The following is a 15,900-nucleotide window of genomic DNA, read 5'->3' on the forward strand; positions in this document are numbered from 1 at the left end:
GCCCTTTCTGGTGATTAACTTATTGAATTTTTAAAATTTCTATCATCATAAATACAAAATCTAAAGCCTTTATGGGTCTAGATCTGAGGGCCATTGTCTCTGCTGACTCTCGCTCATGGTGGCATGGCACACTTCCTTGAGTGTGTGGTGTTCTTTGATTGTGAAGCCATGCTTGTTGGAGCTCACTCTGTGGGAAATTCAACGTGAAGATGCTTATCCCTGGAGGGCAGTGGTGGCTGCTTATTCTGGAACCTTTTAAGGGTCTCAATCTAATGGGGAATTCTCAGATACAGTAATATCTGCCTTCCCCCTAGCCTAAGATTCAGTCTGTTTGTTGACTGTGAGTTTGATATTGACATTTACTTTCAGGGAAATCCTTCCTGATTTCCTTTCTTGTTGCTCACCACTCCCCGTTAGGTTTTAGCTCATGATTTGCAGGAGGTGGAGGGAGGAACGCTGAGGGTTTTTTCCTTCTTTACATCCTTCCAACAGTGTATTAGGAATTGCATGTAATTCCGGATCTCACTGTTATGTGGCAGGAGGGCCCTTCTGAGGATCTAGTTCCCTCATGCTGCTGGAAGTGTAAGTTGCATCTCACCTCTCTAGCTCCACCGCTACCCCCAAGTCCAGGATGCCATCAGTTTTTCTCACTTGATTATTGCAACAGATACCTAATTGATCTCCCACATCTACTCCTGTCCCACTGTGATCCCATATCCACACAGCAGCACAGAAACCTTCTGAAAATGTATCTAATCTCTTCTGTCAGTGCATCCTCTGATATTATGGCTCCAATCGCTTCACTGTCTTACTCAGGCACCATCGATGACTCCCTAGTGTCTCCAGAAGAAAGTCCAGACTCTGGCCTCCTCCCCAATCAACCCCCATCGAGTATTCCATCTGGCCTGGCTCACACCTGACCTCAGAAGAGGATCCATGGAGATGTGCCTTAGCATCTTTGCCAAAGCATCTTTAAGAACTAACTCATTCCCCTTCCTCCAGGAAGCCTTCCTTGACCACACTAGCCCTCACTGCCCTCTATCATGCCAGTGATGCCTCACATACCTCCACCCCACATTGCAGTCGTTTTAAAAAATAAAAGGCACCCACAGACACAAGACAGTTTCGATTTTGTCTTCCTCCCTGTTCTGGGTAAATGTGTTTTATTTTTCTATCTGTCCATAAGTTCCTTGAAGTTAAGCCTTAGATGTCATTAATTTAATTCCACCCCCTTGGGTGGATGTTTGAGGCACACTGGGGACAGCTCAGTGGACAGGTTAAGAACACAGACTTAGGAGGCAGGCACAGCCTGGTGTCAATTCCCACCTCTGCAACATCTAGGAGGGACAAGTCACCCCACCTCTCCAAGCCTCACTTCCCATCAGCTGTGAATTTGAGATCATTCTGGTGCATACTTCATTTGGTGTCGTGAGGACTAAATGTAAAGTACTTAGCATTGTGCCTGGCACATAATAAGCCCTCATTAAACAGGAGTGATGATTATGATGATTGGCACATAGGCTGTCAACTAACGTTCACTAATGAAAAAATATATTATTATATTATTCAATAAATGGTGTCAAGACAAGTAGTAGTCATCTAGACAAAAAATAGTAAAGTTTAGTCCCTACCCCATACTTTGTATCTGGGTAAATTCCAAATAGATGAAAGGCTTAACTGCAAAAAAAAAAAAATGGAAACAAAAAATAATTGTCTTAATCTTAGGGTTGAGAAAGCCTTTTAGGTATCACAGAAAATCAAAAGCCAAAAAAATTGTTGACTACACAAAAAGAAACAAATTTTCTTCTGGAAAAAATTGTAATCAAAGTCAAAATATAAGCCACAAGGGAGAAAAACATTTTGCAGCTAATATGACATTTTCCTCACATGTAAAGGGCTCCTACAAATCAGTAAGAAAAGGCAACAACTCAGTGGGTGAACAATACACATACAATGTGAATAGACAATAGACAAAAAAGGAAATAAAGTGACTCTTGAATATATAAAAAGGTCTTCAATCTCACTCATAGATTCAGAACTCTAATGGAAAACTGATGAATTCATAAAAGTGCTAACAAAAGATCAAGATGAAAAAAACTTAATTACATGGGACTCAGTGAACTGATGAGGATGATTATAATTTCTGTGACTTTCTGTTTGAATAAAAAAAAAAATCTCACTCATAGAGAAATGCAAAATAACCCACGCTAAGAGGCAATTTTTTTTTACCTATCAGATACAAGATCCAAGCGTTTGGTATTTGTTGGCAAGGGTACAGGATGGGTTAAACTGTTAACTCCTCCAGGGAGGGTAACTTAATTACTATAATAACTATCAAATGTGCTAATGTGGGTACGCTTTGATCCAGCAAATCCACCTCTAGGAATTTATCAAGCTGATTGATGTAACTTGCATATATGTGTGCAGTCACGTTTGTACAAGGCTAGTCATTGCAGCATTGTTTGAACTAGGAAAAGACTGTCAACAACCCAAGTGTCCATCACGAGGGGACCAGACAAATAAATGATGGCACAGCCAGCACTGGGTGGCGCAATGGAGCGCCACGGAGTCATACGAAGATCAAAGAATGCGGAAGCTCTGGGGACACCATTAGGGAAAGATCTCCAAGGTACATGGTGAAGTGAAAAGACAGGGTACAGAACAGATGAGTTTAATAGGCTACCATTCCTATAAGCAGAGAATAAAAACACATATAGTATAGAGTTAAGATCACAGACTCTGGGTCTTCCCTGGTGGCGCAGTGGTTGAGAATCTGCCTGCTAATGCAGGGGACACGGGTTCGAGCCCTGGCCTGGGAGGATCCCACATGCCGCGGAGCAACTAGGCCCGTGAGCCACAACTGCTGAGCCTGTGCGTCTGGAGCCTGTGCTCCGCAACAAGAGAGGCCGCGACAGTGAGAGGCCCGCGCACCGTGATGAAGAGTGGCCCCCTCTTGCCACAACTAGAGAAAGTCCTCGCACAGAAACGAAGACCCAGCACAGCCAAAATAAATAAATTAATTAAAATTAAGATCACAGACTCTGGAACTAGACAACTTGGTTCAAATCCCAGCTGTCCCACTTAATAACTTTGTGATCTTGGGCAAGTTATTTAACCCCCTGTGCCTCAGTTTGTTCACCTATAGAGTGGGCATAACAAGAGTACCTATCTCTTAGGGTTATCACGATAATTAAGTGAATTGATACGTGTAAAGCACTTAGAAAGTGTTCAGCATACAGTAAGCACTATATAAGTGTTTGCTGCTATTACTATTGTTACGTGCTTGCATATATTTAAAATGTCCCTAGAAGGACATACAAGAAACTGACAACACTGAGGATGAGAATGGAGTAGCTGGGGGGACTTCCCCGGCAGTCCAGTGGTTAAGACTCCCCGCTTCCACTGCAGGGGGTGTGGGTTGGATCCCTGGTTGGGGAACTAAGATCCGGCATGCCGTGCAGTGCGGCCAAAAAAAAAAAAAAAAGAATGGAGTAGCTGGGGAAGAGGGACAGTTTCATGGCTAATTGTATCTTCTGAATATTGACCTATGTAAATAAGCTAACCGCTCAATACACGAACTAAATTGAAATGAAAAACAAAAGCAACAACCAAAATAATTTTCCCCTGAAGGCTCTGTGTTGCCCCGTGCTGCTGGCTACGCCCTTACAACTGCCACCCGCTCTGCCCTCTGCCCGGCTGGGGGCCAGTGCCCCTCACCCACCTCGGGGGTCAGCTGTAATGGCCTCCCTGCTCAGTGAGATCTTGCCTATGATGTCGTCGTGCCTGCAGAAAGGCAGGCAGATGAGGGTCCAACTTAGCGACCCCTGCCCCGCCCGTGGAGAGGTGGAGGCAAGGCATCAACGGCTGGGTGGGTGGGTACTGTGTATTGGGGTGTCCCGCCTTCCCTCAGATGCCCAGGCTTGGGTCCCCAGCACACACACCCCACGGTATCCTCGTCCAGCACATAGAAGGCCAGATGGTGGAAATCCAGGGGCAGGTGCACTGTGTACTCCTCCCCCCAGAAGGGGCTCAGGCTTCGCCAGATGGTTGCTGTCCTGCAAAAGGGGACATGGGGGGCTGGGGGCCTTCAGGCCACACAGGCAGCAGATACCTGGGGACACACACACACACACAGAGGGATCCAGACACATACACACCCAGAGCTACTCAAATACACTCAAATACAGCTACAAACACACACACTCATACACTCAAGAATCCAGGCATGGAGACACACACAAATACACACACAAACCCTGACCCTCACACACCCAGGGACCTCAACACACACACACACACACACACACACAAACACACCACACACTCCCATGGGGATACACACTGAAACAGAAATATTCACAGATATACCAAGGAAGCCAGAGACACAAAGAGACACATTCACACATATACAGATATACATAGGCATCCTCAAAATTTTCTAGAAACACATATCTGTGTGTTTCTACATATAGACACGTGCAGACGCACAGAGAGAAAACAGAAACATTCACACAGAGACACAGAGAAAAGAAATGCCCGAACATGGAGACACACATAGACCCACAGACACACACTCACATACAGAGGGTGATATGCAGCAGAGATACACACGCAGAATCACACTGTCACACGGTAACTGACAAGACACACGATTCCATCCATCCATTCATTCATTCACTCCATAAACACTCACCCTGACCTATGTGCCAAGTCTTGGGGGCTATGGAGAATCAGAGGAAGAGGTGCCAAGGTCCCCACCCCCACAGAGCCTGGCTCAGCAGACTGGTGTTCCCTCCTGAGCCCTTGTGACACAGTGAAAGAAGTTCTGTGATGGGCTAGCTCAGTGGTGCCCACTGGGGTGAGGACAGGAGGGGTCAGGAAAGGCTTCCTGCAGGAGCTAGCCAGGCAAAGCAGGGAGAAAGGATGAGAACAATTATTCCGCATGGCTGGAAGAGCACGAGCACATGCAAAGGCCCTGAGGCAGGAATGGTGAGTTTGAGGAACAAGAAGATGGTGGTTGGGAGGCAGGGATGTGTGAGGGACCAGGAGACCATGAAGTCAGCAGAGGCCAGAGCACTCAGTAAGCAAGGGGAACCCCAGGAGGGTCGGAGACCAAGATAAACCCAGAAACAGACACACATACATCTTCACCCCAACACCTCTGCAGATGCACTTCCCTTTACACAATGGGGAGAAAAGAACCTACTTTGCCCAGTGAAGACACACCAAAATTTACGGTTGCAAAATTTGGTCTGCACACCTGCCACTGTCTTCCTCCTTCCTTCCACTCACCCTTCCCCAGCAAAGAGTATGAACGTGGACACACACACACACACACACAGCCCAGGGCCCCCCCATCGGACGGACTCTTCTCTCCAAACACCCTCTTCCCGCTACCCTGACCTCTTCCCGGCTGGAAGGCCCCTCAGGCTCCCCAGCCCCCGAGCTGAGAAGCTCCTCAGAGCCCAGAGCGGGTGAGAGCCTGGGGTCACACGGAAAGTCAGTCTGTGGGTTTGGGGGTGGTGTCACAGCATGTGATAAGGGGCAACACAAGCACAGAGAGAATGATGGGGGTTGGTCGGCTGGTGCGCTGCAGGCTACCCTTCTCCACCCGGGCTCCCTGCCCCCAGCTCCCGGCCCATCTGGACCAGAACTGGTGCCAGGAGGATGCTGAATCCTGCTGTCTCCATAGGAACCGAGGGCTCAGCCGCCGGCCCACCCACACCCTTCAGGCCTGCGGGGGCTGAGAGCCGTCCTTCAGCCCAGCCCAGCACAGCACAGCCCGATGTCTCCCCAGCCCGAGACTCGCTCACACACACCAAACATCTTCACATCCTCACATGTGTTCACAGTGGCGCCTGTGTACCCAAATAAGCAGGCATTGGTGCACACGTGCATGTACACGGCAGCCCACGTGTGCACACACACGTATACCCCCCCCCACGCTGGTACACAACATGAACCTCTGAGCCTGCACACCCCCAGGGACACGCACCAGTGGTCGCAGGCATTCACACCAGCCCTCCGACACCCCGACACACACTCACAAGCAGGCCCAGCCGGGCGCACATGCACGCCCCCCCACCCCCCCGCACACACACACGTACACACCCCGGTGCCCGCAGCACCCAGCAGGCCCGGAACCAGCCAGCCCAGCCAAGCGTGAGATGCCCATCCCCGGGGAGGCCACTGCGGAAGGTACAATCTGGCCGCCACTGAGTCAGCCCAGGACGCCAGCAGGGACATCATCAGGACAAGAGGGAAGGGGGAAGATGTCGGCCAGTTGGTGGGACCAGATGGAGAGGGGAGCTGGCGCCCCCTCTGTCTGGGCCCATGGCCAGGGTACAAAGCACCCACCATCAGGCCCGCGAGTATCCCCTTGGGGTAAATGTTGCCCTCCCCCAGGTCCTCTTTTCAACGTGAATTCTTGTGCCTGGACTCCCCAGGTCAAGATGGAGCCCCGTCCCCTGGCCCTGCTCCCTTTGCCCTCCCCTCCTTACCTGGCCACCACTTCGTCGTCCACTTTCACTATGCAGTAGGGGTCACTGCTCCCAGACCTGCAGAAGGAGGAGGTTTGGGGAGCGGGCTTGGGGGAGCAGCCGTGGGTGGGGATCCCAATCTGCCTTCATTTTACAGATGGGGGCAACTAAGGCCCAGAGAGGGGAGGGGATTTGCCCAGGGTCACACAGCAAGTTCAGTGGAGGCAGGACCTCTGGGGACCAGCAGACGATGTCATGGCTGTCCAGCCCACCCACTGCGGACCTCCTTGAATGGGCCCTGGGCTTCCACCCAAAGAAATAGAACATTGAGACATGAAGCCAGAAAATTTGGAGTCCCGGTCGCAGGAAGCCCGAAGCGGTGGTCCAGAGCACGTGCTCTGCTGGGGAATCATCCCTGGCCCCAAGTTTACTAACTGTGGAACCCTGGCAAGACCCCTTCCCTCTGTGGGCCTCAGTTTCTCTGCTCCGTAAGTTGGGTGTAATATTTTCACATACCCCCTAGGGCGGTTGGAGGAGCTAAAGAAGCTAATGCACGGTGCGATGCATCATGGCCGACCCCAGAGCTTTCCCACAGGTGCCTGAACGCCACCCTCAGGGTAAGCATTGCCCTCTCCATTGGGAGTTTCCCTGGGACGGGACTCCCCATAGCTCAGCCTTCAGCGAGGATGGACAGCTGCTCTCACTGCAGGCACAGACCAGGGCACCCAGACCTCAAAACTCAACCAGTAGGAGAAATGGGCTCCATCCCCTTAAGTAGCCATGAGCCATAGGCCAACCAAAGCCAGTTCCAGCCCCGCTTCATAGTAAGAGTTACTAGTCCATCCCAAGCTATCGACCAGGGGCCCTCATCTCTTTCCCCAACCCCCGCCCCCTTCCCATCACACAGGCTTCCTTTGTCTTCCACTAAGCTCAGTCCAGCCTCAGGGCCTTTGCACTTGCTGTTCCACCTAACTAAGACACCCGCTCTGTTCCTGATCTTGTCATGGCTGGCTCCATCCTATTATTCAAACCTCAGCCCAAAAGTCACCGCCTCAGAGAGGTGGTCCTTGATCACCACTGTCCTCCAACAGTAGACAGTGCAAAATTGATCTCCGATCCCTCTGAGCATGTGAAATCATCTTGCTCCGTTTCTCTCCGTTTAGTGTCTGTCTCCATGGCTACCTGCAACTTCCGAAATCTGATTTCCTGGGGGGAGGAGCTGTATTTCCCCACCCTCACCTCCTCCCACCACCACAGAGTCAGAATTCGAACCCAGGTCTGTGGGGTTCGGCACACATGTTCTTCACCAATGCCTGCACCCCAGCTCATGATCCCTTGTCCAAATGGCCCCCTCCCCTGACACCCCAGCCCCCGACCTCTCTCTGTCCCCTCTCTCAGCTCAGTTTGTCACTCATCCACAAATGCCTCGGGGATTCCCAGGAAGAGGGCCGCTGGCACCGGGAGCTGCTCCAACCTCGTCTGCTGGCTGAGCCCTCCCCAGGCCTCGGTCCCCTCTGTGGACTCTTTCCTCTAGTTCCCTCCGCCGGGTATACCTTCATTTCCCCATCTGCTCTCCATCCCTGCACACCTCAGACTGGTTGGTGTCCTGTGTCCCTGAACTCCTCTCTGGGTTCTACCTCTGACCTCCCTTCTGCGTAATGCCCCAGGCCTCGGTTTTCCCATCTGATCTATCCCAAACCCATCGGGCTCAGTAACCCTGCGAGCCTCAGTTTTCCCATCGGGCTCCACCCCCCTGGATGCCCGTGGCTGGTAACCCCCTCTATCTCATTTCTCTCTCTGGGTCCTCTCTCCCTGAGCTTCTTTTAGGCGGGCTCCAATCCCTCAGTTTCCCCAGCAGCAGACGTGGGGCAAATGGGCTGGGATCCATAGAAAAGGGCTGGGAGCCACGCCTCCTCCCGTCTACCCGGCCTGACCCCTGGGTCCCTCATGGGAGCCAAGCACGTCAGCTCCAGGACTCTGACGCACAAGGGCCTTATCAGGCTCCTATCAGGCAGGGGCAACAGTGGCGGAAGGGAGCTGCCCCTTCCAGACCCTCAATCTCTCTAGACCCTTGGCCTCTCCCACGGCTCCTGCCCCACCTCAAGCATGGGAAAGCAGGCCCATCTGCCGTTGCCTGCCCAGTCTGGTTGGGGCATGGGGGCAGTCAGGGTTCAAATCCCAGCTCTGTGACCTTGGGCAAGTGACTTTGCCTCTCTGAGCCTCGGTTTGCCCATTCGTAAAATGGAAATGCTAATAGGACTGCAGGAAGTGTTAAACACAGGACCTGGCCCATAGGAAGCTGTCAAAGACGTAACAGCTGCTACTATTAACGACAGAAATAACTCTCAAATTATCAGCTGAGGCCTCCTCCCAAGCCAGGCCCAAACCCCCTCAAACCTGGTGAGGCTTCAGGAAGAATCTGGGCCCTCTCCCTTAGGAGAGGGAAGAGAGGACATATCCATCTAAGAGTCCCCACAGGTGTGGAGATCCCAGCACGCTCTGAGGGAGCCCCTCTGAAGGGCACCAACAGCCAGGGAAACTGAGGCAGTGTGGCTGGATCCCCCACTGGGGCTTAGTCACTCTCCTCTCTGGTTCTGGGGCATGGCCCACCTCACAGCTCACCTTGGCCCGGGAACTTGGGGGAGGAGGGGTGGCCAAGAGACGCAGGGACCAGGTATGAGTCAACTCCCTCCCCAGAAGAGGCAGAGGGAGCCCTGCGAGCCATGTCCAGGTCCAAGGACAACATCCATCACTCCTTCATGGCCCTCACCCAGGACTGGTGGAGGGGCCGGAGCAGCTGGCCAGGTCAGCAGCTGGCAGGTCCCCACTCCTGACCTCACTGCCTCGACAGTTCCAGAATCACTGATTGTCGGGTGCTCTGAGAGGGCATCTCATAAGAGGGGAATCGGGGGGCTTGTCCAGATGCTGCATTTGCACAGCAAGCGAGCTCTCTGCCTTCCTCAGGTGCGTGTTTTCTTGAGGTCGCTGATGAGGATGCGGGGAGCTAGAACTGCTCTGTGCACTTCCCCCTTGGCATAGCTGCAGGGTTGGGGAGGGGGGATGTTCATGAAGTCAAAGGCAGGATACTCCTCACCGGGGGCCCACAGCTGGGGGAGTCAGAGCATAGCTAAGCCCCAGCCTGTGCGAAGCCTCAGAATCCACGGTCCTGCTCACCTGGCCAGCAGGTAAATGCTAAGAGGTTCTCCACCCTCAGCTGCATGCGGCTTGGAGACTCCTGTCCAGGGTTTCCATTGCCCAGATGGGAAATCCAAACCCAAACAGGACTAGGTTCAAGGTCACACAGCCAATGTCCTGCCAAGGATCCCACACCTGTTTCAGGTGCTGACACCCTTAGAACCCCTTCTGGGCTCCAGGCCAGGCAGGAGGGGGCCCCCTCCCCCCATTCTGCTGATTCGGCAACTGCTGACTCAGCCCTGAGGGAAGCACAGCCGAGGACTGGTACTAAGGGGAAACTGAGGGTCCTCCAGCCCCATCGCACCTGGCTAGGGAGGGGGCTGCAGGGGGAAGTTGGCTCTTCAAGCAGCTTAGCATCCAGGGAAGGTCCCCATTGGGCTGGGAGCTGCTGGCTGGGGAGCTTAGGGTTTTGGGTCAAGAGGACCCCAGTTTCCCCCAGGCCTGGCCGGTGGGCCACTTGGTGACACTCTGCAAACCTAAATACCAGATGCACACAGAGGAATCCTGGGGCCACCTGGATCCCAGGCCCTCTGGGGCTCCTCCCCAGGGTTCTCTTAACAGGTGCCCACCCAGGCCTGGAGAAACCCCACCTCCAACATCTGCCTGGACTAAGAAAGAGAGCCCCCCACCCCTAAAGCCCCTCCCCAGCTCTGACAGAATCCGACCCTCTAATCCCCAGGGCTGAAGCCCCGGAAGACCCCCTTTAGTACGTCCCAGGAACAAAGACACCCCTTTCCTGGGGGCGGGGCGGGGCATCTGCTAAGTCTTGGTGTCCCCTCCCACCATGAAGCGATGGGCGTGGGGCCTCTCGCCCCACGAAGGTGGATCTGCCTCAATACTCGGTCTCAGACAAGAACCCCCGCCCACTTCACCGACCTTCCCTGGCACGCGGAATGAGCGACCCCCGCCCCATCCCATGCCTGGAACGCCCCCCATCCCCGACTGGCCCCGGGGGTACTCACACGTCCTTGGCGGGCAGCGCCCGGCCCTCCACGACACGGACATTCAGGGAGCTGCTCTTGGCCATGGCGCCCAGCCCCAAACTTTCCGGCCAGGAGGACGTCCAGGTTCCGAGGCTGTACCGCGGCGGGGAGGGCGTCTACGTGTCACAAACAGCGAGCCTGGCACCCTGTCCCGGGATCCCAGCGCCGCCTGTCCGACACGCGGGTAGCTGAGCGAGAGGTTTCCGAAGGAGGAGAAAGGACAGGTGTCCGGGGAGGGGGCGCCCCCGCCAGACTCTACAGGTAGGAGCTGGGCGCCGAGCCGGCTGAGCGCGCGGTGGACACCGCCAGCCCTTGCCTCCTAGTCCAGCGCTCCCGGTGGGCAGGCGGGGAGGACAGGGGGCGGGAGGGGCGGCCCAGGGCCCTCCCCGCAATCCCGCCTCCCGCGGGGCACCCCGCCCGCCAGTTCCCGGGCCCCCTCGCGCGCCCTCTGCCGGCACCCCAGCCAAGCGTGCCAGAGCGCACCGGCCTCGGAGCCCCAGGCGCCTGGAGGCTGGGACTGCCAGGTGGAGAGCCGCCCACGGCCATGATGGGCGTGGCCGCAGGCTCCTAGTGAGTTGGCATCGGGCTCAGAAGACACAGTATGTCCCCTGCCTGCCCTGCCTCCAGCACGTTCACACCTCCCCGGCTCTCCCCTGCCTACCATCCCGGCGCCGCCTTCTCGGTCCGACCTCATTGTCCCATCCCGGAGCAGTATCGGAGATGGCGGGAGGCGTCGCTAGAGAGAGTCACACCCTCCCTGGGGGTCCTTTTCAGAGTCAAGGGAGGGGCCGCGAACATCCCCTTCCATCTCTTTTAGTTTCCAATTAAACCCAGACTGTGCGTGTGGCAGATCCCGCGTCACTGGCTGGCACTGCGGGGGAGGAAGCCGCGGCTGGAGGGGGAGGGGAGGGCTTGAAGATCACCACGGCAATGATAAAAGTCATCTACAATTGTTTGAACGCTTACTGTGTGCCGGGCACTGTTCTAAGCGTTTTACAAGGATTAGCTCACCTTCGTCCTCACAATAATTCTATGCATTACTTACTATTGTACTAGTCCCCCCCCTTGTATGGATACACAAACTGAGGTTCAGAGGGATTAAATAGCACTCGGAAGGTCTTACAGTCAGTCATTGATTTGCCTCTCTGGATTTGAATGCTGACTCTGCCATTGGTAGCTGTGTGGTCTTGGGAAAGTCTCTTAACCTCTCTGTGCCCTGGTTTGGTTTTCTCATCGGTTCATATGTTATTATAGTATCTCGCTCACAGGGTTTTGAGAGAATTAGATGAGATAAAACAGATATGAAGGAAGCAGATACAGATCTCAGAACACCGACAGGCACATAAGAAGTTTTCAGAAAGTGTTTGCTATTATTATTATTGTTCTTCAAGGCATAGTTCAAATATCACCTCTCCAAGGAAGTCTTCCGGGATGTCCTCCCATGCCAGGCAGAGGTTTTCTCCCCTTTTTCTCTGCTCCCACAGCTCCAGGTTTGCACAGTTTTCGAGTTTTAAATGTGATAATGTGACTGGAAAGGCCTGTCCCGGACAGATACACACACACTATCTCTCCCCATGAGTTTGTTGTTTACCTGTCTAAGAGTTCTCAGAAGGGACTCTTTCCGGTTAGGTCAACCCAGGGCTGGGCACCAACGCGAAGGCTCTACTTACTGATTTCAGGAGTCAACGCCCAGACTGGCAATTCCGGAAGGGCCCTGCCCAGCCACAGGAGTAGCCCCGTGATCTGCTTCCCCGTCTCCCTCCTTGACTTCCCACCCAGCACCCCAGCCAGGCTGGTGAGGAATTCAGATCCCTGGAACTCTTTCCCTGGCTGGCCTCCATCTGGTGAGTCCTTCCAAAGTCTGGGCCTCAGTTACCCCATCTGGGAAATGGGCCTAGCAGGGCTGGCCCCAAGGCTTAGAAGTATTGCAACATCCTTCAACAGGGTATGAGGCGTGATGCACCATTGATTCCAGAGCAGTGGTAGCCCTGAGGGAGTAGTTAGAGCCCTCCCATAATCTTTATCAGTTACCCCAGATCCTCAGGAGGGGAAAATGGTACTTGTTATGCGACTGCTACTTCAAGACAGGTGCCCCGCCTCTCCCCGCCCCCACTCACCTAGGTGGGAGCTTGTGGCGAAATCTTTTCTTCTTAAAAAGAGACCTCAGATAGGCTATCCAGCCCCCAGGGACCCTTGATGGAACCTGGGGGCCTTGTCCTAGGGCCACCTGGGATGCCAACCAAACCACCACCAGCCATCTTGGCCCAACTTCCGGAGCTGAGCAGGAAGCCACATTCCCAGACGCCCCTCCCCAGGCTCCCAGGGGGGTTACAAAGGCTATGGACTGTGCCAGCCAGGCCTCCAGGGAGCTAGCTCTGTCACCTATCCAATATCCAGCGTCTGGCCCTGCAATTTGCCTGGAGTTGTGGCCACAGTCTCCATACTTTCCAAATGGCCTGGCTACCTCCTGTTGTTCTGAGAAGCTTTGACCTGTAACTGGCAGAGGGTTTGAGGTCTCCTAGGGCAGTTCCTGTCAAGGAACCAGAGGGGGAAATGTGGCCCAGAGGAGTGTGACCTGCTAGAGGCCATTTGGGAAAGAAGAAGACAGGCTCCTGAGAGCCCAGGCCTGGGCTGTCACGTGGAAAGGGTCTCACCTTTCTCGTGAGATTGTTGTAGAGTTAATCAAGACGGCTGTGTAAGGCACCTGGCATCTTTCCTGGCACATAGTAGGTGCTCAAGAAATGGTTAGCTGCCTCCCCTTCCCCATCCTCTAAGCCTCTTCAAGACAAACCCACTATCATCTTCTTGTCAACTCTGTACAGTCTACCGCCCACGGGATGCACAGAGCAGGTGCTTCGTAAAACCAAGTGGGAGGAGATACTGGGCTGAGGATCTAAGAGCAGAGGTTTTAGCGTTCAGCCAACCTGGGATTGAATCCTGGCACCTACAGGTATGAGCTGGATGCTCTTGGGCAAGTGAGTTACCCTCTCAGTGCCTCAGTTTCCTCATCGGTAAATTGGGAATAAAACCAGCGCCCACCTCATAGGCTGGGTGTGAAGATGCGATGAATGAAACGTCAAACGTTCAGCACAGCCTGGCATACAGCAAGTGCTCATAAGTGTCACGGCCGTAATGGAACATCCTGATCCCACCACTGGGCCTGACCTTGAGCCCCACTGGGTGACTGAGCTCTGAGGCTGGGTCCTAAGGGCTCTGTGGCTGGGGCAGAGCACCAGGCCCAGCCCTAAATTCCACGGATGGATGGAGCAGCCACACTTCAGTGGAGCCAGTGCGGCTCCAAGTTGCTGAGCTGGGGGAATCTGGGGGTTTGCATCCCAGCTGTGAAATCTGATAGCAAGATCTCAAGATTGGGCTCCTGCACCCCGATGGGCCTCACTACCCAGGACGAGTCCCACCCCCTTCGTCTGAGGTGCTGGGCCTGGGGCCCAGGGAGGGCTCACAGACACAGAGTGGAGAGGCCTCCTCATACCAGAGTGGGGATCAGGCCTGGGCACTGACAGGGCTGTGCTGAAGCTTGCGCCTACTGGTCCCTGAGAGCCGGCTGCGCCCACGCCCTTCCAACCCCGTATTCAGCAATGCCGCATCAGGAAATTGAAATCAACCACAGGAGGAGAATTTGCACCATGGAAATCAGCAAATAAACACTACGATTTGTTTTGGAGAGGCAATTTAACAACACACCACTGGGTCCAGGATTCCCTGGCCGCATGGCCCTCTCGACCCCATTCCTGAAATCAACACCTTTAAGATTTTATTCATATTACCCCCAGCCCACCCCCTGATCCTACCTTTGCCCTATCCTTCCACCAGGAAAGCCTTTACATCCCTTTATCTATCTATTTCCTGGTTTAAGTCCCACAGATACAATTAAATAAAAATTAGGACAGGTGGGGTGAAATAAAGTGCAGATAATGTAAGAGCAGTGCCATGGAACACTAGATAGCTGTGTGGGTTGCTTTCAATATTTGTTTATTTATTTGGCTGCGCCAGGTCTTACTTGTGGCACGTGGGATCTTCGTTGCGGCATGCAGGATCTTTAGTTGCGGCATGCAGGATCTAGTTCCCTGACCGGGCATCGAACCCGGGCCCTCTGCATTGGGAGCACAGAGTCTTAGACCACCAGGGAAGTCCCAGCTATATATAGCTGCAAATGGCATTATGTTCTTGAACACTATTTAGTAACAGGAAAAGTGCTTTAAAAAAAAAAAAAAGCAGGTCATAGGGAATTCCCTGGTGGTTCAGTGGTTAGGACTCCGTGCTTTCACTGCCAAGGGCATGGGTTTGATCCCTGGTCTGGGAACTCAGATCCCACTAGCAGAGTGGTGCAGCCAAAAAGAAATGCAAGTTGTGGGAAAAACACAGTATATACAACCTTATATAGGCATGATACTGATGCCATAAAGTATTATATATACATATAAAATTCTTTTCTTATATTATTCCTTTCATATATATAAAATGTTTACATATTATATATAAAATTCTCTTCTTATTTAACAGATGTGTATTGAGCACCTACTATGTACTAGGCAGTGGGGATACAATGAGGTACACACAGCCCAGCCCTGCTCTCATGGGCTCTCAGGAGGGTGATACAGACAAAAGTAATGGGCAGCTGGGAACAGACTCTCAGTGGGCAGTACGAAGTGATATGCAGACAATACAGCAAGCACAGCACTGGAGGGCTTTCTCTGACATAATGGCATGTGCTTCTTTTTAATCAGAAATTATAATCAGAAAATAATTCATACTTCCTCTGGTCTCTGAAAGCCCCGCTGCCCTTGCTTTGTAGCTCTGCTCACAGCCTCCGGGAAGCCTGGAAGGTGGCAGGGAAGGCAGTGATGACCGCCCCCCACTGCCTGCCTGTTGGCACCTCTCTGTGACCTTGGTCTCTTGTTCTCTTGTTTTGTGGGGATTTACATGCTTGTCTTATCTCCTAAATGTCAGGGACAATGACTGATTCATGCAGTGCCTCCCACACCAGTTGGCACATAAGAAGGACTCAAAAGACACTCTCTGGGTTGCATAGTATCCAATTCCCCTCGAGGGCTGGAATCTGGCCTCTCTCCTTGTGGCAATGGTCATATTCCTTTTTACTTCCTTTCTCCCCACGGTGCCCTAACACTGCCAACTCACCACCTCTCTGCTACACCTTCACCCCCAAAGCGGGAGACAGACCCCTCCTCTGGCTCCACAGACCTGTGCATCTCTAGACGTCGGTT

General features: G+C 53.2%; 1 protein-coding gene across 12 annotated transcripts in view; it reads right to left on the minus strand.

Annotated features, from left to right (window-relative positions):
• RASAL1 (RAS protein activator like 1) overlaps nt 1-14,408 on the minus strand; it is a 34,406-nt gene extending 19,998 nt beyond the window's left edge. For 4 of the 12 annotated variants that reach the window (XR_004521446.2, XR_004521445.2, XR_012325193.1 and 1 more), the window contains exons 1-4: nt 10,637-11,302; nt 6,501-6,557; nt 3,942-4,055; nt 3,722-3,783 (exon numbers count right to left, since the gene is read on the minus strand). Coding sequence is in view for 8 of the 12 variants with exons in the window: in XM_033836974.2 (XP_033692865.1) it covers nt 3,722-3,783; nt 3,942-4,055; nt 6,501-6,557; nt 10,637-10,701 (298 nt within the window). In the remaining 4 variants the exon portion in view is untranslated. The other 8 variants (XR_004521444.2, XM_073790145.1, XM_073790146.1 and 5 more) reach the window with 6 other exon arrangements.
• Nucleotides 14,409-15,900: the final 1,492 nt, after the last annotated feature.

This window comes from Tursiops truncatus, chromosome 13 (genome assembly GCF_011762595.2).
Source record: "Tursiops truncatus isolate mTurTru1 chromosome 13, mTurTru1.mat.Y, whole genome shotgun sequence".
NCBI lineage: Eukaryota > Metazoa > Chordata > Mammalia > Artiodactyla > Delphinidae > Tursiops > Tursiops truncatus.